At 37.2% G+C, this 25,894-nt stretch overlaps 4 protein-coding genes across 10 annotated transcripts; 3 read left to right on the top strand and 1 right to left on the bottom strand.

The window, feature by feature from the left end:
• Positions 1-2,458: 2,458 nt before the first annotated feature.
• Positions 2,459-8,427, top strand: LOC110751949 (O-fucosyltransferase 7). Of its 4 annotated transcripts, none has more exons than XM_021952520.2 (12): positions 2,459-3,002; positions 3,587-3,685; positions 4,001-4,100; positions 4,183-4,250; positions 4,978-5,066; positions 5,170-5,350; positions 5,443-5,571; positions 5,682-5,815; positions 5,906-6,119; positions 7,305-7,489; positions 7,603-7,698; positions 7,862-8,427. In XM_021952520.2, exons 1-12 carry the CDS (start codon positions 2,883-2,885, stop codon positions 8,001-8,003), a joined length of 1,557 nt encoding a protein of 518 aa, XP_021808212.1. In that variant the 5' UTR covers positions 2,459-2,882; the 3' UTR covers positions 8,004-8,427. The 4 variants fall into 4 exon arrangements, with proteins under 4 accessions (XP_021808212.1, XP_021808211.1, XP_088103111.1 ...); XM_021952519.2 differs by having other exon boundaries at positions 2,460-3,038; positions 3,608-3,685; XM_088246985.1 differs by having other exon boundaries at positions 2,460-3,038; positions 3,590-3,685.
• A 301-nt stretch (positions 8,428-8,728) lies between these two features.
• On the top strand, positions 8,729-12,913 carry LOC110751952 (O-fucosyltransferase 7-like). 3 transcript variants are annotated; one of them, XM_021952524.2, is made up of 11 exons: positions 8,732-9,169; positions 9,755-9,854; positions 9,937-10,004; positions 10,308-10,396; positions 10,496-10,676; positions 10,771-10,899; positions 11,006-11,139; positions 11,231-11,444; positions 12,040-12,224; positions 12,334-12,429; positions 12,605-12,913. In XM_021952524.2, exons 1-11 carry the CDS (start codon positions 9,035-9,037, stop codon positions 12,744-12,746), a joined length of 1,473 nt encoding a protein of 490 aa, XP_021808216.2. In that variant the 5' UTR covers positions 8,732-9,034; the 3' UTR covers positions 12,747-12,913. The 3 variants fall into 3 exon arrangements, with proteins under 3 accessions (XP_088103112.1, XP_021808216.2, XP_088103113.1); XM_088246987.1 differs by lacking the exon at positions 9,755-9,854 and having other exon boundaries at positions 9,030-9,169; XM_088246986.1 differs by lacking the exons at positions 9,755-9,854; positions 9,937-10,004 and having other exon boundaries at positions 8,729-9,169.
• A 364-nt stretch (positions 12,914-13,277) lies between these two features.
• Positions 13,278-17,370, top strand: TL29 (ascorbate peroxidase 4). The gene is made up of 11 exons (XM_021952525.2): positions 13,278-13,739; positions 13,913-14,011; positions 14,207-14,291; positions 14,377-14,411; positions 14,517-14,582; positions 14,692-14,732; positions 15,181-15,311; positions 15,437-15,543; positions 16,371-16,508; positions 16,761-16,895; positions 16,976-17,370. Exons 1-11 carry the CDS (start codon positions 13,638-13,640, stop codon positions 17,084-17,086), a joined length of 1,050 nt encoding a protein of 349 aa, XP_021808217.1. The 5' UTR covers positions 13,278-13,637; the 3' UTR covers positions 17,087-17,370.
• Positions 17,371-17,692: 322 nt separating this feature from the next.
• Positions 17,693-21,795, bottom strand: SRS (Seryl-tRNA synthetase). 2 transcript variants are annotated; one of them, XM_021952522.2, is made up of 10 exons: positions 21,340-21,795; positions 21,098-21,246; positions 20,756-20,849; positions 20,501-20,649; positions 20,288-20,380; positions 19,843-20,022; positions 19,602-19,768; positions 18,490-18,624; positions 18,315-18,408; positions 17,693-18,140 (listed from the first exon to the last, which is right to left on the bottom strand). In XM_021952522.2, the coding sequence occupies exons 1-10, from the start codon at positions 21,566-21,568 to the stop codon at positions 17,865-17,867; spliced, it is 1,566 nt and encodes a 521-aa protein (XP_021808214.2). In that variant the 5' UTR covers positions 21,569-21,795; the 3' UTR covers positions 17,693-17,864. The 2 variants fall into 2 exon arrangements, with proteins under 2 accessions (XP_021808214.2, XP_021808215.2); XM_021952523.2 differs by lacking the exon at positions 21,340-21,795 and having other exon boundaries at positions 20,756-20,856; positions 21,098-21,239.
• Positions 21,796-25,894: the final 4,099 nt, after the last annotated feature.

Below are 25,894 nucleotides of genomic sequence, written 5' to 3'. Positions count from 1 at the left end.
TACAAAGTGAAGAAAGAGAGGAGTGGGGGTCAGACTCACGGGAACAAAGAAAGTGCCTCGAAGATTAATGCGAAATTGCTTTTCCAAATATGACTTTTGTCTTTTTTGCTAGTTTTATCGCCATCCAGTACTGGCTCCTGTTCTGGATATGTCCTGTCGTGGTGTGAAGACAATGAATTTTCTTTGTACATTTGTGATCGACCTATATATAACTTGTAATATTTCTGCAATCATGGATGGAGGAGTCCTTTTCATCAATTTTCATGTGAGACGCCAAAAAACCCATGTATTTTGGCTTCTCTCGTCTCGTGGGTATGTTCGTACACACAATTTTTTTCTTTTTTCAAATCTAATTCAAAGGGAAAAGAAAACAAATACGTGAATGTGATACAAGTAGAATATCTATAGCTCCTTATAAGATTTTATTAGGGTTCTTAACTTTTCAATATATAGCATTTGTTTTCATATTCTCACACGACCTTGCATGTGTGAAGACATTTCAAGTCTAACATGTGAAAAAACCTGACATGATATCATAAAGAAAGTTAAGGTGTTACGCTAGAATCAATTGGCAATTGGGGAAGTTCAATTCCTTTTAAATTCTTGATATAGATTTTTCAATTTTCAAATGTGAGACATTTCTCACATTTTCATACTACCGTAGTTAGACTGTGAATATGAACTACACATCTCTATCAAAACAATAACGCGTTACTTGAAAGAGTTTTATGGTGCATTAGGTTTTGATGTGAAAACCATACTTACATGTTAAGTTGTGGATCCGAGTGCAATGCACGCAACTAGAGAGAGAGAGAGAGAGAGAGAGAGAGAGAGAGAAAATAATAATTTATGAGTGTCTGGGAGCACATGCAGACCATCCTCTCCATCAATGCAACTCATCTCTTGACTCAATCGTCTTGAGATCCACAAGGCCACGCTACTTCACCCCCCCCCCCCCACCACCACTCCTGCAGCTTTCTGAGGTCGGTAGACGACTTTGCTATATAACCTGGGGAAACTCACAACGTACCTAATTAACGCAATTATTTTCATATTTATCTTGATTAAATTATGTACATGCATAATATCATAGAATCAGGTCAAAGGTGAGGGAGAGTTACTTAATTTTAAAATGATTTTAATCGGTTAATATCCTAATTAGGAAGAGAAAAAACAGAGAAGCTTCATACTAGCACGTCTCTAATTCTGGATTTTTATTTATTATTAAAAACATAGGTGAGGATGAATTTTGGAGCTGCAAATTTGTATTTTTGTAATTTATAAATAACCAAATTTTCGCATTTACCGGAGTTGCTGATTGAGTTGTGAACTTGTGATCACTTGTAAACATTTGTACAATGAGCACTTGTACACATGGCTTTCTGGTTGCGATCACTTTTAATGCCACATGCATATCATTCCTAGCTGAGGCCGTCTTAACTAATATGAGTTAAAAAAACTTTTGTACGTACATAAATCACTCCAAATATAATTGGAGTCTAAAATTTAATTTTAAACTTTAGTGTTCAAGAAATTCCGTCACATAGTGTTACAATCCACTTATATTATAACACATATATTTATTAATATTAAATTTTAATTCATTGTCCACCTAAATTATATATTCTTTATGTTTTATTTATTTTCGACTCAATTTTACCTTCTTTTTTTAAGGATCTTTTCTATTAAGATGAGCAATAATATACTAAACTCACACACACACACTACACAACTCGAACCCAAGACCTTTCTTATGAGGGAACCAATTGCTCCAAACCACTACATTAGTGGTTCATTTGCATTCAATTTTACCTTATAATATGATGAATTTGCAATAAAGTGACCCAACACATATCTTAGATGTAGTTCTATTAATCACTTGATCTACAAATCCTTTGCAGTTAATAGATAAATTTTGCTTAGCCTATATGTATGCATTTCTTTAATTGTCATATTCATCATCTAAAACTTAACTAATGTTTTGAGGCTAATTTAATAGTGTATGCGTTGGTTCAAATAGAACACAATAAACCAAGGTGGTTGGTATGAGTGGTTCGGCACTTTCATTTCTTAAGAGAGGTCAGGGGTTCGATCCCCGCTCTCGTATGGAGTCATCACTTTGGCCAACACTTACGGGCCGACCCGGTGTGAGCGGGGATTAGTCTGGTTGTGGTTAAGGCTTAGAGAATATTTTAGCGAAAAAAGTATTAGAGAATATTTAAATTTCTATCAACAAAAATTTAACTCAAATTCAAATAAATTGTTAATTTTGAATTAGAAACATTTAATTTCTGAGGGGAAAGTTATCAAATTTGAAATAGAAATAATCTTTGTGGGGTTTATGATTTAAGTGGTATAACATTTAAAAAAAATTTCTTTTACTAGATTCTTCCCTTTCTTTTTCATAAATTATAGAAAAGAAAAAAGAAAAAGAAAAAGAGAGAGAGAGAGAGAGAGAGAGAGAGAGTAGAAGAAGAAGTTTAGATGGGGAACAATCTTTTCTTGAAAGTAATTCAAATTACCATCTGTTTCTGTCCTCCTTCTTTAAATTCGTTTTGGTTTATATAACCGAGTGGATACTCTCTCTGCCGCTTGCCATTGCTAATAAACAGACCAAACTACCAGGAGCAAGCAAAGCGGCAAAAACCCAGAAAAGCACAAAGCAAAAGCAGCATAAACCCAAACACAATCGGCTGAGTTCAGCCGAACCGGCTTCAGCTCAGTGCACAAACCCACGAACCCACGAACCCCACAAAAACCCACAAACCCACGAACCCCACAAAAACCCACAAACCAAAGGCGCAGTCTTTTATTCACATTCTTCTCTTCGTTTGGATTTGTGTGCAAAAATGGCTCTGAATGCCTGAGCTTTAGATACCCAGATGCAGAAGAAAAGGTGGATAGCATTGGCCGCACTGAGGAAGGTGCTAACGTGCGCCATATGCTCAATAGCGCTAGTGGCTCTCTTCTCTGTCCACGTACCTGTCTTCCCGTCTTCAAAGGTCCCTAACTTCTCTGACCCCTTCAAGCTCCCCACGGTGATCCCCAAACCCAACCCCTCTCTGTTTTTTCTTTCATTTTCTTTCTTCTCTTATTTTCGGAAAAAGCAAAGGCAAAAAATTCAATTTCATGATCTTTTAAATTCTTTTTCCTCTTGTTGTTGTTGAGAATTTCTTTGTACCCTCTTCCACAATCAGTGGGATTTAGATTTTGATCATCACCATTTGTTTGTACTGCTGAAAATACTGTTGGGTTTGCTCTTTTTTTTATTTATTTTAAAGGCTGTAGATTTCAATCATCTTTTTTATTATTACCATGTATGTGTTTCTGGATCTTTGACTCAATATCCCAGTGGTTTTTGTTTTTAGTTTCATTTTGTTATGTTTATTGGGGATTAGGTGTGGATACTCATTGACTAAGATTGAATTCCCATATGGGGAGTTTCTTTCATAAGTGTTTTTGTTTCTTAAAAAGAAAGAGGAAAATAAAGTCTGTTTTTTTTTTGCCTTTTACATTTTGTTTCCGGAAAATATTTTGTGGGTTGATCTGAATTTGTTTGTATTATATGTTTTTACTGATTTTGTAGCAACATGATATTAAATACCAGAAGTTGAGCGCTGAGCAAAGCTGGACACTGGAGCTCGCCCCGCCCCATCTGTTGAAAGCACCTCTGCCTTCTCGCAAGGTTTTGTCTTTTGATCGTAACTTATATAATTGATGATTTCTTTATGTGTTGCGTTTGATGACTGATAATTGTGACGAATGAGAAAAGATAAAGAAGAACAGTTTTGAAAATCTCAACTTCAAGTGGGAATAAAATACTAAGAAACAAGGATATAAATTAATTTGTGTATGCTGATTTTTTTTGGAGGGAAGAAAATGCTCTATATCCCTTTAGTTGGGACTGAGGACTTAGTTCTGACTCTTATAGATTTAGATACATTTGTTCATATGAAAAAGTTATGCATCTTTCATGTTTTCACTCCTTTAGACTTGACAGTTGGATGGTTCAAGTGGGACTGTGGAAACTGACAAGCTATGGAAGCCTCCACCAAATCGAGATTTTGTGCCATGTGTAGAGCCAAGTCCCAATTATACATGTAAGTCACTAATTCAGCTCTATTATGTAGCCAAGGCATATCCCTGGTGTTGCTAATATCTATTTTGCTGTTGTTTATTCAGCTCCTACAGAGTCACGTGGTTACCTGCTAGTTCATACAAATGGTGGGCTCAACCAGATGCGTGCTGGGGTCTGTAAACACTCCTTTCTTATATGTCTTGTTCTGTGAAATATATGTTGATTGATTACTTCATTGAATATTTCTAGCTAGATATTGATTCTGTCAAAATTTAGGTTTTGGAAACAGAAGTTCTTTTATATTGGTTTTCTCATTGGTAGATCATAGGGGAAAGAGAACTTGGACAACAGCCGTCCTCTCTAATCTGTCACGTAGAGTTCCCAATTTATCATTTATTCCATAAGCGTTGGAATAAGCCTTTGTCCTCGTCTCTTTCTCCGTACCACATAAGGCACTTAAGCTCCTCTCCCATTATTTTTATGCAGAATAAATAATTGCATTAATTAATTGGCTGAGGCACTTAAGATAGCTTTCTGTAAGTGCATGTAGTAAAAATAAATATGGAGTTCATGGGTGCACACTTTTGACTTGGCTGAACAGAGGTGGACTTTTGTGAGGTTATGTTTGTACCTATGTAATATTTAGATAAAGTGCATGATTTAACAGACAGAAAACCTTGAAACCGCCCAATTTTTAGCGCTGTGGTGTAGCAGCAACACTTTATGCCACCAATGTATTTGCCTAACTGATTGGTGTGTTTCAGTCTACACAAAGAAGCCATAGAATGTTTCGTTTGACTATATGTATATGAAAAGTTTATTATGAATTATCCATTATTTGATGAATATCATCATCTTACAGTTGCATGGAGCTAAAATGTGTTGTCCTTGAATTGCAGATATGTGACATGGTAGCTGTAGCCCGTATCATAAATGCCACTCTTGTAATTCCGGAACTTGATAAACGATCATTTTGGAAAGACTCTAGGTAGCATTGTGGTTTGTTTTACTTTCTGAGTCTTTCTTTCTTTCTTTTTTCTTAGCTTTTATGTCAGTGATGCAAAAACTTGTTTCATTTCTTTGTTACACAGCAACTTCTCAGACGTTTTCGATGAAGATCATTTTATCAATGCTCTAGCTAATGATGTCAAAATTATAACAAAGCTACCTAAGGAACTGGCCACTGGTACCAGAGCGGTTAAGCATTTTAGAAGCTGGTCTGGTATGGATTATTACCAAGAGGAGATAGCTAGCCTCTGGGAAGAATATGAGGTGTGGTTTCTGGAACACTCTGGTTTATGCAATCTATTTTCTAAGTTCTTTTTTGAAAATCATCTTGTTAAACACATTATTCTTTTCCTAAGGTTATTCGAGCTGCCAAATCTGATTCTCGCTTGGCAAATAACAACCTACCTCTAGATATACAGAAGCTTCGCTGTCGTGCTTGTTATGAAGCTCTACGCTTTGCACCTCAAATTGAAGCAATGGGAAAAGTAAATACTTAATTCCAAACACTCATTTGATTTCTGGAGTGTCTTGTGTAACTTTTTGTCATGCTCCATAGCCATTATTAAAGTTTTTTCTTATTTCATTAATGTTGTAGTTGTTAGTCGATCGGATGAGGTCCTTTGGTTCTTATATTGCTCTGCATTTACGATTTGAGGAGGACATGCTTGCCTTTAGTGGATGCACACAGGATTTATCTCCAGCTGAAGCTGATGAACTAAGGATCATTCGGTAGGAAATGCTGATATGGCGAGGAGTTCTGTTATTTTATTGATAGTTCTTGCTTTTTTGATGCCTGACTTTCTCATTTGGAACTTGTAGAGAAAACACCTCATACTGGAAAGAAAAGGAAATTGATCCCATAGAACGGAGATCCAAAGGGTTTTGCCCCTTAACTCCAAAGGAGGTTGGGATTTTTCTTAGCGCTCTTGGGTACCCATCAAAGACACCAATATATATTGCTGCTGGAAAGATATATGGGGGCGATTCTCATATGGCTGCTCTGCGATCCCGTTATCCAATACTGATGAGCAAGGTATGGTTGATGCTTATGCTTGATGTTCTTCATTTTGTTGAGTAACTGAGCGACAAATGGAATATTATAAGAAGTTTGAAATGTCCGGGGTTGGGCTTGAAGTGAACATTGAACGACATTCAAATTTACAGAGATTATAGATGGAAAAGTATCATGCACAATATTTAATTGAATATATTGACCACATACATTATTATAATTTTAATCTGATAATGGGCAGGCCTGATTGGACCAATTAATCTCTTTGGAGCCAAAATTACTTACAATTATAATATCCGACATAATAGCATTCATGTACATTTTTAATTATTTAATAAAAGCTGGGTACAATGAAAGGATTTTCTCTGGCCGTACATCATTAAGAAAAAAGACCACCAAAGTAGAATTTATGTATAAAGTTGTGAGGGCTTCAAGATTAGGGTTTCTTGGGGTGAGCACTGGTAGCATGTTAGTATGAACCTGCTGATATAGCACTGAAGGTTATCAAAGATAAGACAGATATGAATCGAGAGACATGTGGATCAACATGCACAACTCCTCAATTTCTTTCAGAAATGTAAGAAATGACATCAGAGCAGCAATTCTCTAGGATGAAGGTGGAAATTTAAGCTTCAAGTCAAAGTTATCTTTTCAAAATTCACCGCCTTTCTTTTGGGTGTCAATACCGGCAGGAACCTCATTTCTGAAAGAAACTGTGATGGGTTGTGGTGTTGCTGAGTGTACGTAAAATCTTAAGTGATCTTTTGCTTTGTGTTATGCTTGTCAGTCATTTATAAGTACGAGGCATTTAAGTTAGTTTTTGACTGTGATGGATCTGTATGACTGGGCTAACGGATGAAGAAAGTGAGTGCTGTCTTTCTTCTGCTACTGTATTTAGATTATGTTATTTTCAAGGGGAAGAGGGTGAGATATCCTTACTTAAAAGTATCATGAGGACAAAGTCAGCATAGATTCAAATAATTATTTGGAAAATTGTGGAAGTACAAATCATCCATCTATTAGTCTATGTAATTCATATTTATGAGGAATGTTGAGGGTTACTAAAAAAAAAAACCATTTTGAATATTTAATTCATTTGTATATGCATGGTTTCTGGGGATGGATGGGTTGCTATAATCCAAACATATGGATTAATTTATCAATACTGCTGTGATGATTTGTCCATTTATTGATCTTAACTTTCAGGAAACGTTGGCACCCGTTGAGAAGCTTGAACCTTTTACCAATCATGCATCTCAAATGGCCGCCCTTGACTACATTGTTTCAGTTGAAAGTGATGTATTTATACCTTCATACTCCGGAAACATGGCGAGGGCAGTTGAAGGCCATCGTCGCTTTCTTGGACACAGGAAAACAATATCTCCTGACAGGCAAGCCGATTTCATTTCTGGATATATGTAGAGTTGAACTACTCCCAATACCATTCTATGGTCATAAAATGCTGCAAACTGAATCTGTTTTTATGCTTCTGTGTGTTCATCAGGAAAGCCCTTGTTCGCCTGTTTGACAAACTTGAGCATGGAACTCTGAAGGATGGCAAAAATTTATCAAATAGAGTTATTGAAATGCACAGGAAACGGTATGTGATTTCTCAATTTCTCACCAAAAGCTTTAAAGTTCCATGAGAATCACTTTTAGCCCAACATATATCATTTCTGGCTATTGGTAACTGCAAAACATCCACAACTTCTAGTTTTCTCAAATTCGTTGTATAATTAACGGTCTGCAATGTGGTTACACAGGCAAGGCTCCCCGCGGAAGAGAAAAGGTCCTATTTCAGGAACTAGGGGCTCAGAAAGGTTTCGTTCAGAAGAACCCTTTTATGTGAACCCATTACCAGATTGTTTGTGTAAAAAGGAATTGCCAATGCAAACAACTCTCTAATCGCCTCAGATATTTGCAAGATTGTTCCTCTTGAAAAAGATTCCTGTGCCGGAAGTGTGGTGACACTAATCGTTCTTTGAAATTTATTCCAACTTTACAAGCTGGTGTTGCCATTGTACGGATAGGAACGCGGAGTATGTATATCCTGAGTTTAGATAGCTGCTGGTGGTGGTATATCATAGTGTTGAAGAAGAGCAAAATGCAAGAGTATGCAGGTCAGGGAATGAATTGCCGGAGACAGGGCCTTCCATTTATGACCAAGGCATGTGCTTTGCGAAGTTGGCCTGGTTTCCACTTTCTAGAATTGGATAAAATGATTCATTGGGGATACGAAAATAGTTTATTGTTTGTCTCGAAAGTAACATGAAGTCTTCATGTATTCATAGTCACTCGATGCAATAAAAGTGAAAGAATTGCTTTGTTATTTCTGTTATCGTTTTCATTCCTTTTTTTTCGTTTATTGTCCGCCCATCGCAAAACATGTCTACGTTTCTTTCTGTCTTTTCTTCTCATTCTTATTTTTCCTTTTTTTTCGTTTATTGTCCGCCCATCGCAAAACATGTCTACGTTTCTTTCTGTCTTTTCTTCTCATTCTTATTTCTCATATCCGTGATTCAGTGATTTCTGACCGTTGATGCATTCGAAGTATGATTTGTAGTTAAATATGATCTCAAGATTAGACGCGTGTAGTCGATTTTTAATGGTTGATACATATGAGGTATGAGTGATTCACTCTAGCATTCTTGAATCGAATTTTTTTATTTATGCCAATACTATCTCTCTGCCGGTGGCCATTGGTAATAAACAGACCAAACTAACGAGCAACGCGGCAAAAACCCAGAAAGCACAGAGCAAAACATTATAAACCTAAAAATTAAACGGGCGTGTTCCGCTGAACCGCTTCAGCTCAGCGGACAAACCCACAAACCCACAAAAGCCCACAACCGACAGACGCAATCTTTACTCGCATTCTCTTCATTTGGATTTGTGGGTGATGGCTCTGAATGAATGACTGAGCTTTAGATCCCCAGATGCAGAAGAAGAGATGGAGAACTTTGGCGGCAGTGAGGAAAGTGCTAACGTGCGCCATATGCTCAATAGCGCTATTGGCTCTTTTCTCTTTCTCGAAGGTCCCCAACTTCTCTGACCCCGTCAAGCTCCCCACGGTGATCCCCCAACCCAACACCTCTCTGTTTTCTCTTTCTTTTTCTTATGTGCACAAAAGGCAAAAACAAAATCATTCAATTTTGCGATCTTCTTGAAAATTTAATATTTTTGAAAGTTGGTTTTTACCTTTTCCACAATCAGCGGGATTTAGATTTTGATCATCACCATTCTTTGTTCTTCTATATATTACTGTTGGGTTTGTTAGTTATATAAAGGCCGTAGATTTCAATATGTACGTATTTCTGGATCTTTGACTCAACTTGCGAATAGCTTTTGAGATTAGGTGTGCATATCAATATCATTGATTCGACTGATACTTATATGATTGCTGATAAGTGTGACAAATAACAAAGGTAAAGAAGAAATTTGAATATATCAAATACATATATTTTTTTTTTGAAAAGGAAATACAGATACATTTTGTCGAGCTGTTTTTATTTGGAGGGAAAGAAAAAAAAAAGAGTAGCTCTATATCCTTTTAGTTAGGAGTTAGGACATAGGTCTGAGCCTCATAGATTTAGATACGTTTGTTAATGTGAAAAAGTTATGCATCTTTCATGTTTTCACTCCCTTAGACTTGACAGTTGGATGATTCAAGTGGGATTTTGGAAACTAAAAAGCAATGGAAGCCTCCACCAAGTCTCAATTTTGTGCCATGTGTAGAACCAAGTCCCAATTATACATGTAAGTTACTGATAGAGTTTTATTGTGTAGCTATGGCATATCTTTGGTGTTCCTAATTTACATTTCACTGTTGTTTATTCAGCTCCTACAGAGTCACGGGGTTACCTTCTAGTGCATACAAATGGTGGGCTCAACCAGATGCGTGCTGGGGTCTGTAAACACACTGTCTTGATATAAAAATATATGTAGATTGATCACAACATTGTATATTTTCTGTTCGAACCCCTGACACCGTGGGTTCTCTAATCCTCTGAGCTGGTTGTGCCAACAACATTACTCTAATTTATCTATCTGCATAGCTGATTGTTGTGTTTCATAATTGTAGATACACAAGCAATATAATGTTTGGTTTGACTATGTATATGAAAAGTTTATCATTAATTATCCATTATTTGATGAATATAATCATCTTACTGTTGCATGGAGCTAAAATATGTTGTCCTTGAATTGCAGATATGTGACATGGTAGCTGTAGCCCGCATATTAAATGCCACTCTTGTAATCCCAGAACTTGATCAAAGGTCATTTTGGAAAGACTCTAGGTAGCACTGTGGTTTTGTTTTACTTTTTGAGTAATTCTTTCTTTCATTTCTTGGCTGTTACGTCATTGTTGCAAGGATATGGTTCATTTGTTTATGCAGCAACTTCTCAAATGTTTTCGACGAAGATCATTTTATCAATGCTCTAGCTAATGATATAAAAATTATAAAAAAGCTTCCTAAGGAACTGGCTACTGGCCCCAGAGCGGTTAAACTTTTTAGAAGCTGGTCTGGTATGAACTATTACCAAGATGAGATAGCTAGGCTCTGGGAAGAATATGAGGTGCGGTTTCTGGGCACTCTGGTTTATGTGATATTTTCTAAATTCTTTTTTAATTAGTAAATCATCTTGTTAAACACATTATTCTTTTCTTAAGGTTATTCGAGCTTCCAAATCTGATTCTCGCTTGGCAAATAACAACCTAACTCTAGATATACAGAGGCTTCGCTGTCGTGCTTGTTATGAAGCTCTACGTTTCTCACCTCAAATTGAAGCAATGGGAAAAGTAAAACTCAGATCTAAATGTTCGTTTGGTTTCTGCACTGCCTATGTAACCTTTTTTCCTTATTCCGTAACATTTATTAAAAAATTCTGTTTCATTAATGTTGTAGTTGTTAGTCAATCGGATGAGGTCGTTTGGTTCTTATATTGCGCTGCATTTACGATTTGAGAAGGACATGCTTGCCTTTAGTGGATGCACACAGGATTTATCTTCAGCTGAAGCTGATGAACTAAGGATCATTCGGTATGAAATGCTTATGTGGCAAGAACTTCTTTCATTTTATGGATAGTCCTCAAGCTTTTGTGATGCCTGACGTTTTACTTGGAACATGCAGAGAGAACACCCGATACTGGAGAGATAAAGAAATTAATCCCATGGAACAAAGATCCAGAGGGTTTTGCCCCTTAACTCCAAAGGAGGTTGGAATTTTTCTCAGCGCTCTTGGGTACCCATCAAGCACACCTATATACATTGCTGCTGGAAAGATATATGGGGGTGATTCTCATATGGCTGATCTACGATCTCGTTATCCAATACTGAAGAGCAAGGTATAATTGATGCTTATGCTTGATCATTTACATTTTTCTAAATAATTGTGCTCCAAATGGAATATGATAAAACTTTTGGAATGTCCATGGTTGGGCTTGAAGTGAACATGACATTCAAATTGACGAAGATTATCGATGGAAAAGTAGGACTGCTGTAACAAGGAATGTCCGGACATTACATTATGAGTACTGTAAACCGATGGGATCAATTAATCTCCTTAACTAACTTTTGTTGACTGTGATGGATCTGTGCTGTTGGGCTCCAGATGAAGAAAGTGAATGGTGTCTTTCTTCTGCTGCTGTATTTTTATTTCATTTGGATTTTATTATTTTTAGTGGAGGAAGGGAAATGTCGTTCAATAAAAAAGATCAGGAGAAGCCCTTTGTGCTAGCCCAAGTGGTGAGGGAGGGTGGGAGAATGAGTAGTGTCAGCATAGATTGGAATAACTCGTGGAAGTCCAAATCAACCATCTATGTATCTCTCTAATTCATTTTGTATGTATGTCGTTTCTGGGGATAGGTGGGGGTGTTTAAAATCTAAACATATGGATTATTTTGTAATGCTGGTTTGTCCAATATTGGTCTTCACTTTCAGGAAACATTGGCATCCGTTGAGGAGCTTGAACCTTTTACCAATCATGCATCTCAAATGGCTGCGCTTGACTACATTGTTTCAGTTGAAAGTGGTGTATTTATACCTTCATACACTGGAAACATGGCGAGGGCAGTTGAAGGCCACCGTCGCTTTCTTGGACACAAGAAAACAATATCTCCTGACAGGCAAGGCAACTTCTTTTCCTAATATATGTAAATTTGAACTACAACAACCATCCTATGGCTATAAATGCCGCATTCTGAATCTGTTTCTATGCTTCTCTCTGTTCATCAGAAAAGCTCTTGTTGGTCTGTTTGACAAACTTGAGCAGGGAACTCTGGAGGAAGGCAAAAACTTATCAGATAGAGTTATTGAAATACATAGAAAACGGTATGTTATTTCTCACCAAAAGCTTTGAAGTTACATGAGAATCATTTTAGCCCAACCAATATCATTTCTGGTTATTGTGAATTGTAAAACATTCATAGATGTTAATTTTTCTCAAATTTATTGCATGATGGGTAAAACCCAATTTGTCGTAACTGTTGTGATGGTGGTTACACAGGCAAGGCTCACCGCGGAAGAGAAAAGGTCCCGTTGCAGGACTTAAGGGCAAGGAAAAGTTACGTTCAGAAGAACCCTTTTATGAGAACCCTTTACCAGATTGTTTGTGTAGGAAAGAATTTCCAGTGCAAACAACTCTTTAATCCTCTCAGATGTTGCAAATGATTCCACTTGACAAAAAGATTCCTGTGCTGGTAGGGTGGTGACACTCTCATTCTTTGCAATTTATTTTAACTTAATAAGTTGGTGTTGCCATTGTATGCATAGCAACTCGAAGTCTTTGTATAAATCACGGTGTTGAAGAGCAAAATGCAAGAGCATGCAGGTCGGGGAATGAATTGCCGGAGAGAGGGTCCTCCTTTTATAACCAAGGCATACTTATTGTGTGCTTTGCTAAGTTTCTATAATTAAATAGAATGATTCATTGGGGATACGAAAATGGATTATTGTTTGTTTACAAAGTAACAAGCAGTCTTCCTGCGTTCATAGACAATCGATGCAATAAAAGTGAAAGCATTGATTGTTATTTCTGTTTAAAACTCTAAAATGATAAATTTACTGACCAACCTGGAGTAAAATTTAGGTATCATGCGTTCGCATTTGGACTCTATATCTCTGATGATGTTCTAGGTCACGTGATGAGAAAGATAAAGGATGTATAAAGGATGTATGCACGTGACAAGTAAGTTTTTCCCACTGATGAGCTGAGACAATAGAAGAAAAATTGAAATGACATTTTTACCCCTTACCACGAACGTCTGTTCTGGCAGGATTTCTAAACCAAATTACAATTTGTAAACCCATAATCTTCCACGTCGTTGTTAGTGGTTTTGCCGGGTACGAATATCTAGATCCCAGTCAGGCATTAAGGATAGGATAACACAATATCATAAGCCACACGTAAACTATATCCACGACAGTGGCCCACATTAATATCCTCTTCCTAGTCTCCACACTTGAAGAACAGCCTTGACTCTTTAAGTGGAAACTATAGACTAGACAGCTTCTCAAGTTTTCTCAAAGACAACAAGGCAATGGCGTTCTCCTTCCTTTCAACTGTCCCTTCCTTGCTGCCACTTGTTCCTGCCCCTCTCAACATTGCTGCTACCTCTGTCTCCAGATACCCAACTGTTTCTGTAAGTTTTCTTTTTGCCTATGGTACGTACGTGTTTCTACATGTCTTTAGAGAAATGGGTTGCTCTTAAATGACAGAAAAGTGCTCTTCGTTTGTATTGTTTTTATTTGAACCCAATTGTTTGACATTGCTTATATGAGTAGTGATTGTAGGTTTTGTGATATCAAATTTCAGGTTACAATTCGTTGTAATAAAATTGAAGTTTATACTGCTAATGAGGATAGGTTTCATAGGAGGGACATTCTCAAATGTGTTGGTGCCACCTTTGGCATGGTGAGAGCTTTCTTCTCTTTATTATTTGAGAAAATAATGTATGTACTTCATTAAGCTCTGGCAGAGACCCAATTTTCATTATGAGCAACGATATCCATATTTATCATTAAAATGCAGCTCAACTTAATAAATGTAGAATTCCATAAATTAGAGTGAATTGATGATGAGTTTCTGCCAGTTGTAATATCTTCTTAGGAATTGATAAGAAGCTCAGGAACATTTGTTGAAGTGGCTGAGGCTGCTGATCTGATACAACGGAGACAGCGTTCTGAATTTCTTTGTAAGTTTTTTGAATGCTTATTTCCAATGCTAGACTTGAATCATCTACAATATGCTGATCCAGATGCCTATTCCCTTCTAAACAGCAAGCATCAAGGACACCCTTTTTCAAGCTATAAAGGTAAATATTAGTGATAGTCATGCTGTATTTAGACCCCATTCACAGTTTAGATTCATCATCCTTCAACTTCATGAGATATTTTCTCCAATCTCCTGTTCGTTTCAGGCAAATCGAGACATTATCCCATCCTTACTAACTCTGGCACTGAATGATGCTATCACTTATGATAAGGTCAGACAAAAAACTTTGCCCTGTGAATACCATAATATTTCTTTGTTTGGTTAAGTAATTACTGAGGGAGGAATACAAAATACTTACCTATTTCTGATCAATGTTTTAGGCTTCAAAATCTGGGGGACCAAATGGATCTATCAGATTCAGGTAAACATTATGCACAGGATTTTCTTTAATCTGATTTTTTTCATTGAAGTGTAACCTTATTCCTCCTGTAATCTTATATTCAAACTGGAGTGGGACTTCATTTTTTCTCTCTTTAACTTTCTTTATGCAATTTTAAAGTGAAGACAACTCTCTGTATATGATCATAAAAAGGATGCTTTTCCCAAAGCAACTGGATGATATTTTAGGATGTTTACTCTTCTGAATTTTCATTTTACTAGCTTCTTGATCTACCAGGCACGAGTTCTGATATTGTTAAAGTGTTATAACTGAATGGGAAAAAGGACTAAAAACGTGAACTTTGCATGAAATCATTGCATTGCAGTTTCAGTTTCTTCTTGATCTATCCTTTCTGTTCTCTGTGCAATTTGGTTTTAAACCTTGTGCAAAAGCTACCTTCACTTTCTTCTCCAATTTTTCTTGCATAAAGCTCAGAGATAAGCAGACCTGAAAACAAGGGGCTCACAGCTGCTTTGAATTTCATAGAAGAAGCAAAGAAGGAAATTGATTCGTATTCCAAGGGTGGACCCATTTCCTATGCTGATCTGATCCAATTAGCAGGTTGCCAATGTTAAATATCACAATATTTGAAACACGCATCGTTGACTTGGCATTGAATGACATATGGGGGTTGTTTGATAAACTGGTACCGTGGTCTATAATTCAGTTTCCTTCATTCTATACAGCACAAAGTGCCACAAAGCAAACCTTTCTTGCTGCTGCAATTCGCAAATGTGGAGGGAATGAAGAGAAGGGAAATTTATTATACACTGCATATGGTTCAAATGGTCAGGTTTGTTCTCCATTTGTCTTGTTTACAGATACTCTGAATACCATTAGGTCGTTATTGAAGCCGTTGATTTATAATTTTATATGGTCAGTGTTTTAAGTTCTTGATATATTTAATTAATTATTAGATGAAATCATTTTAGTATCAATACTACACGGTACTCTTTGTGTGATTTCAGCCTGAAACAGCTGATTATTAAAATGGTGTTTGAGAATGATTCTCACATGAAAGTTCAGTTGAGAAATAACCCTCACAGTTGTCTTTGTCAGTTGATCAACCTGATGGTCCTCAGAGACATAGGATGTATTCTATTTTATTTTCTCTTTTCCAGGATCAGATTCTAAAACAAAACAGGGTTCCAGTTTTGTTTATGAGTTAGCCAAGTTCTGTGATTCAGTCAGTGATTTTGTAATGAAATTAGGCTCTACTATATAAAACTAGCTTTTTTCATGCCAGTTAAATCATGGGTTAAAGGTTTGGTAGAGTTGATTCTTAAACTGTTTCGACATATTAATTCTTCTTACTGCATTGATGCATTTTCAAATGAACTGGTGTTTATATTTGAAGTGATTGGTTGTATCAACTTGAAAATGTGCAAGTTTCTTTCTCCCCACTTTTTGCTTGGCAAGATTTGAACCTAGGACCATCCTCATCGCAACCTTACCCCCTGAGTAAAGCTCAGCTGGCATGGGGAATTTATTTGATGTAGGAATACTTGTTTATAAAGCTTATTAAAGGTCCATACATATAATTAGCTGCATTAATTTTCTTCACTATAGGAAATTATGGGTTAAGGCATGTAATGCATACAACCATTCTTGTGCCAACAGTGGGGCTTGTTTGAAAGGAATTTTGGACGGAGCGATACCCAGGAGCCAGATCCAGAGGGAAGGGTTCCCCAGTGGGACAAAGCAAGTGTGCAGGAATTGAAGGACAAGTTCTCTGCCCTTGGCTTGGGACCCCGCCAGGTTTTTTTGGTTTTTTAAATTTCATTACTTATACAGCTGCAATTGCATGTTAGGATCTTTCTTCTTTACCAAGTTCAACCATGAACCTTAAAAACAAACAGACTTGCAGCGCAAGAAAATCACTCCATGGTTGAACTTGTAAACTTTAGATGAAGAAGAATGGTAGTTCTTGTAGCAATGGAACTTCTTCTGTCACTACTTTTGGGGTCATTATGAATGATTATTGATTCTAGCATATTATTGTTTTGCCAGCTAGCTGTTCTGTCTGCATTCTTGGGTCCTGATCAGATAGCCACAGAAACCTTATTAGCTGCTGATCCTGAAGTTTTTCCATGGGTTCAGAAATATCAACGTAGCCGAGAAACGGTATCCGAAACAGATTATGAGGTCAGTGCAAATCTGGAAATATGTCTGCATGGTTTTGTTAACATTTTAGATCTCACGGTTGGTTTAAAATTCTCTTTCAGGTTGATCTGATCACTACTTTCACAAAACTGAGTAGTTTGGGACAACAAATCAATTATGAGGCGTATACTTATCCAGTCAAAAAAGTAGATTTCAGCAAACTCAAATTGTAGAGAGATCACAATACTCACTAGAGCAGTTCCAGCTCCAGCTAGTCAACCTTCAATTCTTGAACAATCTTATAGAGACTCGTTTGTTTGACCCACGGATAGCTAAAATGTTATGAAAATGGACAAAATTAACAAGAATGAGGTTAAAGAGGTTATTGTGGTACCTACTGCCAATGCCAGCAGTTTCAGTACAATATTGTATGTCCCATATTTACCAGCAGTTTCAGCTCAATGGCCATTTTCCACCCCCAAATTTAACAATGTGATTCTTTGAGCCGCTCAGCTTATTATTGGTGTTTTAGTTGTTGGGTTAAGGAAACCATCTCTCTTTTCCATTTTTGTTTTCCTTTTACTTCTCTCTTTTAAACTGTGTAATGTCATGGTCGCATTTTCACAACCAATGTGGTGTTAGTTGAAGAGAGAGAGATTCATATGATTGATGAACAACTGCACTGAATATGGAACTCCCTCTGTTGGATTGCTGTTATATTGGAACTTCCCAACAACCAAGACTCTACTGCTTTAAAACTTCAACCATGCTGGGCTGGTTTGAATCCTAACAACAACAAAAAATTGGATTCCACAGATAGTGAGATTCACTGCAACCGATGACAATCAAAACACTGTATAATGTGCACCTCATTTTGGTGCAAAAGATTCCAAAGAATCACATTTGCTGTCTTTCTTATGCTCTCCCCTCCCACTTATGAAAGATCTTGTAACCAAAAGAATGATCCCACAACAATTCCTTAAACAAAAAGATTACAATAATCACATCATCCTATCTAGGTTTAGGATGTATAAACTCAAGTCCACCCATAAAGGGCCTCAATGGCTCAGGGATAATGACAGAACCATCTTCTTGCTGGTTATTCTCAAGTATGCATACGATCATTCGTGGTACTGCACAGGCTGTTGCATTTAATGTGTGAACAAATTGTGGTGGAGAAAGGTTGCTTTTACCCTTCTTAGGATTTGTTAGTGCTGGTTCTGAAGAACGAAACCTGATCCCAAGACGACGGCTTTGATAGTCTGTACAGTTTGATGCGCTTGATATCTGTCCACCATTCATACAGGATCAGAAGATTTCAGAAGAGCTTACTGAACAATGACCCCATGTATCTTTTGCATCTCAAAAAACAAGCAGATTTTATAGCCTATGAAACCAAGATGCAAGTTTTCTTCCTTTTTTTCTTTTAGGGAGAGTGATAGAGAGAAATCATTGCAATACCTCACCAAATCTCGCTAAACCAGGCATCCAAGCCTCAATGTCAAATTTACGATAAGCAGGTGCACCTAAATCCCCAGATGCCATGTCCAAAGTTCTGTAAAGAAACTTGACATTACCAATAACATAAAAAAGCCAAATCATATGGACAATCAGAAGGTTGTGTAGAAGTACTCACTTATAATGTAATCCTAGTGATGAGAATAGGTCTTCTTCAATTCTTATGAGCTCTTCATGGTAGAAATCACTCTCCTCTGGTTGGCATAATATAAACATCTCCACCTTGCTGAATTGGTGGACTCGGTACAGACCCCTGGACAGAATAAAACCAATTTATTGTATGATGGACAAAGTCCAAATGTCTCATAGAATATGCTCTGCATGCACACAAGTCTATGAGAAACAAAAACCTCATTGGGTATAACCTGTGCCGAAGACAAATGCAAAGTAGGTAGATCAATCTTTAAAAGGTGGTTAAAACACATCAGTTTAGTGGAACTAGTAAACAACCTTCCACAATATGGAGATACTGCTAAAGCAGAAGTTGTAACAAAAATCAATTTTGGACCACTTGTTTGTTTAGAAAATTAATACAATTGATAACAATACTTTCACTTGTCCACAAAAACAGAGTACAACTAAAATGCCAAAGACAATAGACCATGACATATTTTGAACTTCAGATAGCAACGCTGAAGACATTTTTTTTAAAGATTTCAAATCTGTCACTTACAAACCAAATCTACACACAGTTAGACTGAAATCGTTTCAAGCATTCATATATTCCTCTCCTAAATTCTTGTTAATAGATAATAAACACTGATTAAAAGAGAGAACCAACCAGTGGGTCCCTATCACAATCGAGCATGAATAAAATGTTGTGAAAGTTCAAGGCATATAACACCGCACATGATTTTTATGTTCATTGGGTAATATAAGGGCCACCACCTTTGGGTGGGGTAGAATGGAGAACTAAAGCATGATCATATTACTGATGTTGGCCTATTTGGACTGTTACAGGGATATAAATTGCCAATGGGTAGATGTCCTTTAGAACAATTTGGGCTTATGTATTCATAATCTGTTGCATTTAACTACTTGTCATGCTTCTTGTAATTTCTTTTGTTTACTTTAAAAGTGCGTTCTTATCGGAAATATATATAGCTGCTGTATTTTATTAATAATTTAAAATAGTAAAATAGATTAAGAAAGTTATTGAAGTTCATATAAACTGCAAAGAAAATGTGAGGTCACTGACAACAAAACAAATATAGTGTGCTGATAATTTACCTTGATGCTGTACCAGCAGCGCCTGCCTCGGTACGGAAGCAATGGGAAACTGCCACATATTTCAAAGGTAACAATGATGCAGCAATAATAGAATCCATATGAATTCCCCCAACAGGAATCTCTGCAGTCCCGATGAGGCATTGATCACTATCCTCGATAGAATACACCTGTTTATATTTAACAAGAGATAAGACAGCATTTTATTTCAAGCAGAGTATGAGAAAGGAATGTATGAACTAACCTGGGTATTTGCTCCACGGGGTTGGAAACCACATTTTTCAACAATGGAGGATCTTACAATTTCTGGGGTTGTTAAAGGTGTGAAGCCCCTCTTCATGACTTCCAAGAGCGTCCAGTTAATAAGGCCCATCTCTAGCATCACTGCTTCATTTTTTAGATAGTAAAACTTTGAGCCACTGACCTGTAGAAATTAGCAAAACCTTAGTTGCATAGAAAAGAACCCAATCCCATGTAAAGTGGATCCAATATCCATTAAACCTTGGAATAAGGCTTAGTTTGATATAAGGAGGACCTAGCGGATTTATGAAACTTCCAGTTTATCCCAGCAAGATTCCCAAAAATATATCTTTAACTCTTTACAAAGTCCTATTTAAAATGGAATGCTTTGCTTCATTTACCATACAGCTCGAAGCACTTCAATACATTATACGAGACAAAAAGAGTACCTCTGACGCAGCATCAAAATCAAAGAGATCTAGTTCCTTTCCAAGTTGAAGATGATCCTTGACAGGAAAGCTAAACTCATGTGGGGTGCCTACCTACAAACGCGCATAGAAAATGAGGATGAATGCAAAATGAACCTGGACTACAAAACCTCCCTCTTGAGTGTGTGTGTGTGTGAGAGAGAGACAGAGACAGAGACAGAGACAGAGACAGACCATCTTTCTTATGGTTGAAAAATCCTCCCCACCAATCGGGACCTCTGGATGAGTCATATTTGGTATACATTGTGCTTCTTGCTGAAGCTCATCAGTAAGTTTAAGTAGGTCTTCTTCCAAAGAAAGTAGCCCTTCCTTGAGATTCTTTCCTGCATGCAAAAGATGAAAGATTAACTCAAATCTAAAAACTCAATCAGGAAACAGACCAACAGATTAATAAACAAAAGAAGGGCACAATGAATGTTCCAATGATACCTTCCTCTATGAGTCTTTGACGCTCGGATGACTCCAACTTCCCTTTCATCTTGTTTGCCACCACATTCCTTTCCCCGCGAAGCCGTTCAACTTCCTGCTTTCTGTGAGTAACAATTAGCTATATAAAATTGAGAAACAAAACAGCACTTTTCTAAAACACGTATGAAGTCCAAGTTCAAACTACCAATACCATATCTACTAACTCTAAAGCCAATTGCGCAACATAAAATAAACCCATCATGGGATTAAAGCAACAAAGCTATAAATTTTTAATCAAAATTCAAAATGTCTGCAAAACTTATGAAAATTCAGCAAATCAATCACTAAAGTTAAAAAATTGACCTTTTGAAGATTCAGCATTTTGTGGTAGAGCTCAAGCACATGTTCCAAATTGGCATTGGAATTCCTCTTCTTTATGTTGGCAGCAACCGCGTCCTTGTTGTCCCTTATCCACTTGAAGTCTATCGCTGCTTTCCATTGCTGTTTCATACCTACATCGCCCCAAAACAAAATATCAACTAAAAATAAAATATAAGAAAACTCTAATTTATTCAAAATACAACTAAGTTGTGAAATGAGAGAACCCTTTTCATCTGGGTTGGTTGTTTTTGGTGTTGCGGTGGCAGTGGCTTGTACGGCCGGGGCTGAAAGACCTCTGACGAAGAAGAGCTGAAGTGCAGGTCGTCTACGGCTATGGCGGTAGAGGAAGCTCTGGGATAATGGTTTAAAGACAAAACGCAAAGAAGAAGAAGAAGAAGTTGTAGGAATTGTAGCGAGCTTCAGGGTTTGTAAGGTTGTCCCGCCCAAACCCATTGTTTATCTACAGAGTCTGCGAACCTGCTTCAGTGGGTGACACAAAAGGAGTGCTTGGAGAGGAATAAGGAGCTGTTTTTTATTATTTTTTTATAACTAATTTATCTTCAACCTTAATATTTTGCAAAATAAAATATGACCCAATTTTCTTAAATCCCCCAAAATTTATGTGTTGCCGTGTGTTTAGGTCACAATCTGACTGAAATACAAATTTTTTTGTAAGATATTCATATTGTGGTGAATGATTTAATAGAGAAAAAAAATCATGAATCCTTGTATACAACGGTTTGGGGTGAGCCAAAGAGTTTCTCTAAGGTTTCTTGGGTCTTGGGTCAATGCAGTGGTGGATCCAGACTTTTGTTCATCTGAGGGAGTAAAAAATAATTTCATAACTGACTCCTATAAAATCTAGGTTTTCATAGCAATACGATATACATTATAACACATAATCTATTTCAATAATTTTTCAATATATGATTTTGGGCCGGAATCTAAGGCTTTATATATTAGACCGCATCTTATTAAGTCTTGGGCCTTGATATTTTAAATATAGGAGAGGTTTTGGACTAAAACCTTGAAGGCTTTACTTATTTAGGGTGCTGAGTGGGGATTTTGCATGCAAAATATTAGCCAAGTGTCTTGTTTTTATTGGCAAAGTGTTTGGCTAGATGGGTGAAGAAAGAGTGCTATTATTTCCACCCACCTTATCTTCCCCCCCACCATGTAAATTTGAAAAAACATAATCCTATTTTTACACCCACCATTATTCCTAAAATACCCTTTAATTATTAATTCAAGCAAATTCTCCTTACTTTCATTCAAAGCATGCTTCAAACCTTCAACCCCTGTCAATCAAAACGCGTGGAATCCTCTGTAAAGTATTATTAAAAATTAAAAAATAAAGAAAATCGCTCTCAATGTTCATCGTCTCTCCACCGAACGAAAACAATAACGGAGAGAAATGCCAGAATTAGAAAGAAGATGAAGAGCAAACTGAGCAAATGGAACAGAAAGCCTGTGCCCTTGGGTTCAGAAACTGAGAAGAAATCTGATGGAATTGGATTGGACCTAGTTGGTAATTTTGAAGCTTTATTGGAATTTTGATTTGGGTTTGGTCGAGATGAGGGAGAGAGGGAGGAGTTGGGATTTGACAAGGATGAAGGAGAATAGGTGTTTTTTTTAAATCTAAAGTCCTTAAAAGTCATTTTACAAATGGATAAATTTGTTTTTAAATTTTGAAAATAAGGTGGGTGGAAATAGCAGCACTCGTGAAGAAAACACTTAAGTGTGGGCAGCTGCCCACAATAAGCATGTGCTGGGTCCGCCAGTGGGTTAATGGAATGTTACCTCCCTCTCGTGGTGGACGTCGGATTTTTATATAACTCGTTAGTGGTTGGTTTATTGTCGTGAGAAGATGTATATTGGCATTAATTGGGGGAGTTATGACCATAATTTTACACGTTCAATCAATTAGCTGTTTGATTTGGAACGTGTGAGATATTTGACTAAAATAGATGGGCATATTCTCCTAGATTAATGATGCTACAATAATTAGGAAGATCTTGGGGATCCATATTGATCTGTTTTGGAGGCGTGTTGCCAAAGGTTGGTCATATTCGGGTATGTTCTGTGAAGCCCAGGTAAGCCTTGTCTTAAGCCTACTTGGCTCTTGGGCCCATGTTTGGGCTCTGCTGCCTAGCAAGGCTTGAGATGACTAAAGACCATAGGGAAACTCTATTAGGCCCATTATATAGTGGGTGCATGCTCCAACGGAGCCCACACTCCTATCAATTATGGCATAAGAATCGACCTCTACCAACTCTAGACGATTGCGTTACTTAGCTCTTCATTAATGAGTGATTTAGCGTGCGATTAATTGCTCCCACACATATATATTTATATGCTTGGAAAATATAAGTCATATATATTTATAGACCTCCCGAACTCTAACATTTTGCGTTTTAGTGTTCAATTTGAAAGCTCGTAAAAAAATATTTATGTGATTTACTAAAGGATCACATATATAATGTCAAAAATAATACTACGAGTGCATAGCCTAATACTAACTTGTAAATACAAAAAATAAATAATATAATTGTAAGATTTGCTGTGAAAATAATCACTGTCAGATTTGCTGTGAGAGAAAGCAGTTTGGCATTTGGTAAACTTTTTGTTAAAAGTGTTGTTGGTACTAATTCTCGCATAATCAAAAAATAATTCCTGCATAATCATTAAACTCAGCGCCTCTTCGAAACTGATTCCTGTATAATCAGAAAATGAAAGCACCTCATTAGCTGCTTTCCCTTATAGCTTTCTCTCACAGCAATTTTTAACAATAAGTGATTTTCTCATAGTTTACCAAACGGGTAGGGCTTCCCAAATTTTTTTAAAAATCACTTATTACCCCAAATAAGCAATGCCAAACTGGCACTTAGTCTTGTCAAATTTGTTACATTTTCTGTTAAATTTAGGGACAAAATGGTCATTTCAAGCACAACCCCCATCACTTGCGCTAGCTTCATCACTCCCACTACCACTATGTACCTAAACCCACCATTCACATCACCATTAGCGAAGAATAATCTCGATAGTGACATAAAAATTATTTCCTAGCATATTAGATAGACAAATAGGGGAGGGTAGGGGAGGTGGTGTGTTGGGGAGAGGGGTTGGGATTGGGTGGGTGTGTGCGTTGGATTAGGGGTGATTGGGTGGGGAGATCAATTTTGGGTAGGTTTGGGGTGTTGCAATGTGGCTTCGAGGTGGTTTCCATGGTGGAGGTTTGGATTAGATTTGTTGCTTGAGGATGGGTGGGTTGGGTTTGTTGCTTGAGGATGGGCGGATCGAATTGGTGGAGGAGGTGGGTGATTGAACATATGTCGGAGAAGGGGTTGGTCGATGGTTTTGGTTGGGTTGGGGGAGGATGGAGATTAGGACTGCTAGTGTTTTTACTAGCAGAATGAATGTGATCGGTTCATAATTGTATATCATTTTGTACCCTTCTAGCTTATGATTTGGTTATGTTTTTGAGTTAAACTTGTGTTTTTAATCATTTTTGTGTTTATCTTTCAGTTCATTGAGCTTTAGGTAACAATGATGGCTTTGGATAGGAAATGATGCAATCCATGCATGTTAAGGCCTGATTTGGGTGAATGGAAGAAGAGCTTAAAGATAAACTAATTTTGGCTACAAACCCTTGCCAGCCCAGTTTCGTAGGCCAACTTCTTGGGCTTGGATCAGCATGCTCTGGGGCTCGGATAAGGTGAAGATCTTCATGACAGTTGTTCCAATGGGTGTGTACTATAACATATCCAAATTTCAGCCCAATTGAACATATCTGGAGTCCTTAGCCCGTCCAACACTGAACCCTGCTCAGGAGGATTTGAAGTTGCCAGCTTTTAGCCATGTGCCTCCTTTTAGCCAAAACTGACTTTGTATCCAACATAATGAGTGAAGTAGGGAGGCATTCCGGGTATGAAAGTCTAAAGGAGCAAGTTGGTACATGCTGGAGCTATTAAAGAGAAGCATGTGCATGCATGTGAAGCAAAAAGAAAGAAATGAAGTCAATTCCAGTCTCTGTTCGGCAGCCAACTTGCAAGGCCCAAAACGCACACTTCTCCTACTCCAATGGGAATACTTTCTTCATAGAAGTTGTTCCAATGGGTGTCTAGTATAACATATCCAAATTTGAGCCCCATTGGATACGTTTTGAAACCTCTGGCCTTCCTACACCAAGTCTGGTTCAGAAGAATCATTTCTTTTTAGCAATCAAAAGAAAACCACATGGGTTGGAAGCAAAAGGCAGCCACAATTGAATACCTTTGAAAACCCATGTGAAGAAAGCTTCAAGAGCAGCAAAAGAAGTATGGGATGAAATTGATTCCAACCACACTAGCATAGACAAGATGAAGTGGGAGTTATGGATTGTATTTAAAAGAGGAATGGTGGTGTTGGAATTCATCATGATGTTCCTCCCTCTTAGCCCTATAAATAGAGAAGCCTTCAAACTTCAAAACACACCCCAATGGGGGGAGCTCTCAAACACTTCTCTAGAGCTCCCTTCCCTTCTCTCCCTCACATTCTCTTAGTTTCCTTTCAAGTTGTCAATTGTTGTAACAAAATGATTTTACTAAATTTTCCTTCAAGTTTTCAAGTTCTACTTTAATTTTATTTGTAATGTACATTCTTTCTTAAGTATTCAGGTTTAATTAGTTTCCAAGTTTCAATTATGGTTTTTGTTCTTATTCATTATGCTTATAAGTTAATATGCTAGTTTGAATGATTGATCACCATTTAGGCTTGCATGTTAGCTATCTTGGTTTGAAT

Source organism: Prunus avium, chromosome 1 (assembly GCF_965620075.1).
Source record: "Prunus avium chromosome 1, drPruAviu1.hap1.1, whole genome shotgun sequence".
Classification (NCBI taxonomy): Eukaryota; Viridiplantae; Streptophyta; class Magnoliopsida; order Rosales; family Rosaceae; genus Prunus; species Prunus avium.
This window is presented reverse-complemented; position numbering and strand designations above follow the sequence as displayed.

Coding starts and splice junctions, on each gene's coding strand:
- LOC110751949 (XM_021952518.2), top strand. CDS start 2,883: ATGCAGAAGAAAAGGTGGATAGCATTGGCCGCACTGAGGAAGGTGCTA. Junction 3,039..3,586: donor ACCCCTTCAAGCTCCCCACG/GTGATCCCCAAA, acceptor CTGATTTTGTAG/CAACATGATATTAAATACCA. Junction 7,699..7,861: donor ATTGAAATGCACAGGAAACG/GTATGTGATTTC, acceptor GTGGTTACACAG/GCAAGGCTCCCCGCGGAAGA.
- TL29 (XM_021952525.2), top strand. CDS start 13,638: ATGGCGTTCTCCTTCCTTTCAACTGTCCCTTCCTTGCTGCCACTTGTT. Junction 13,740..13,912: donor CCAGATACCCAACTGTTTCT/GTAAGTTTTCTT, acceptor ATCAAATTTCAG/GTTACAATTCGTTGTAATAA. Junction 15,544..16,370: donor CATATGGTTCAAATGGTCAG/GTTTGTTCTCCA, acceptor TTGTGCCAACAG/TGGGGCTTGTTTGAAAGGAA.
- LOC110751952 (XM_021952524.2), top strand. CDS start 9,035: ATGCAGAAGAAGAGATGGAGAACTTTGGCGGCAGTGAGGAAAGTGCTA. Junction 10,005..10,307: donor TCAACCAGATGCGTGCTGGG/GTCTGTAAACAC, acceptor CTTGAATTGCAG/ATATGTGACATGGTAGCTGT. Junction 10,900..11,005: donor AAATTGAAGCAATGGGAAAA/GTAAAACTCAGA, acceptor TTAATGTTGTAG/TTGTTAGTCAATCGGATGAG.
- SRS (XM_021952522.2), bottom strand. CDS start 21,568: ATGGGTTTGGGCGGGACAACCTTACAAACCCTGAAGCTCGCTACAATT. Junction 20,381..20,500: donor TTTCAACCATAAGAAAGATG/GTCTGTCTCTGT, acceptor GCGCGTTTGTAG/GTAGGCACCCCACATGAGTT. Junction 18,625..19,601: donor GCTGCTGGTACAGCATCAAG/GTAAATTATCAG, acceptor TATTCTGTCCAG/GGGTCTGTACCGAGTCCACC.